Genomic DNA, 931 nt, shown 5'->3' with positions numbered 1-931 from the left:
TTGTTCAAAATGTTACGATTAACGTTGAGGTCCCAGGTAGGTTGGCGCATTGGACCACTTAGAGGTTGGGTTCCTTGGAAGCTTAGTGAAGTTTTTTGAGGTTCGGCTTCTCTCTTAAATCGAAAGCCACCAGTTATACCAACTGAGGGAGAGAGTCCATGACCTCCCGGGCCTCGTTGGAACTGAGTCTGACCTCTGATAAAACCGTTATTGCCAAAATTCCTCTCAGCTTGGATGCCGAAGTGCGGCTGTACTCGTTGTCCAGGTACTTTACTCAATCCTCCATAGACATCCGCGGTTGTGTGACCATTGTTCAAGATATTACGATTAACGTTGAGGTCCCAGGTAGGTTGGCGCATTGGACCACTCAGAGGTTGCGATCCTTGGAAGTTTAGCGAAGTTCCTTGAGGTTCAGCCTCTCTTTTGAATCGGAAGCCACCAGTTATACCAACTGAGGGAGAGAGTCCGTGACCTCGCGGGCCTTGTTGGAACTGAGTCTGACCTCTGATGAAACCGTTATTGCCAAAGTTTCTCTCAGCTTGGATGCCGAAGTGCGGCTGTACTCGTTGTCCAGGTACTTTACTCAATCCTCCATAGACGTCCGCGGTTGTGTGGCCATTGTTCAAGATGTTACGATTAACGTTGAGGTCCCAGGTAGGTTGGCGCATTGGACCGCTCAGAGGTTGCGATCCTTGGAAGCTTAGTGAAGTTCCTTGAGGTTCAGCCTCTCTCTTGAATCGAAAGCCGCCAGTTATACCAACTGAGGGAGAGAGTCCGTGACCTCGCGGGCCTTGTTGAAACTGAGTCTGACCTCTGATGAAACCATTTTTGCCGAAATTTCTCTCAGCTTGAATGCCGAAGTGCGGCTGCACTCGTTGTCCAGGTACTTTATTCAATCCCCCGTAGATGTCTGCAGTTGTGCGGCCATTGT

General features: G+C 49.6%; 1 protein-coding gene across 1 annotated transcript; it reads right to left on the bottom strand.

The window, feature by feature from the left end:
- Positions 1–5: 5 nt before the first annotated feature.
- On the bottom strand, positions 6–926 carry LOC105461804 (the record flags this gene model as incomplete). Its single annotated transcript, XM_011708307.1, has 1 exon — positions 6–926. A coding segment is annotated over one exon (921 nt), but the record flags the coding sequence as incomplete, so codon positions are not given.
- Positions 927–931: the final 5 nt, after the last annotated feature.

Source organism: Wasmannia auropunctata, unplaced genomic scaffold (genome assembly GCF_000956235.1).
Source record: "Wasmannia auropunctata unplaced genomic scaffold, wasmannia.A_1.0 LD277475.1, whole genome shotgun sequence".
Lineage (NCBI taxonomy): Eukaryota > Metazoa > Arthropoda > Insecta > Hymenoptera > Formicidae > Wasmannia > Wasmannia auropunctata.
Note: the sequence above shows the minus strand (reverse complement) of the source record. Positions and strands in the feature narration are given on the sequence as shown.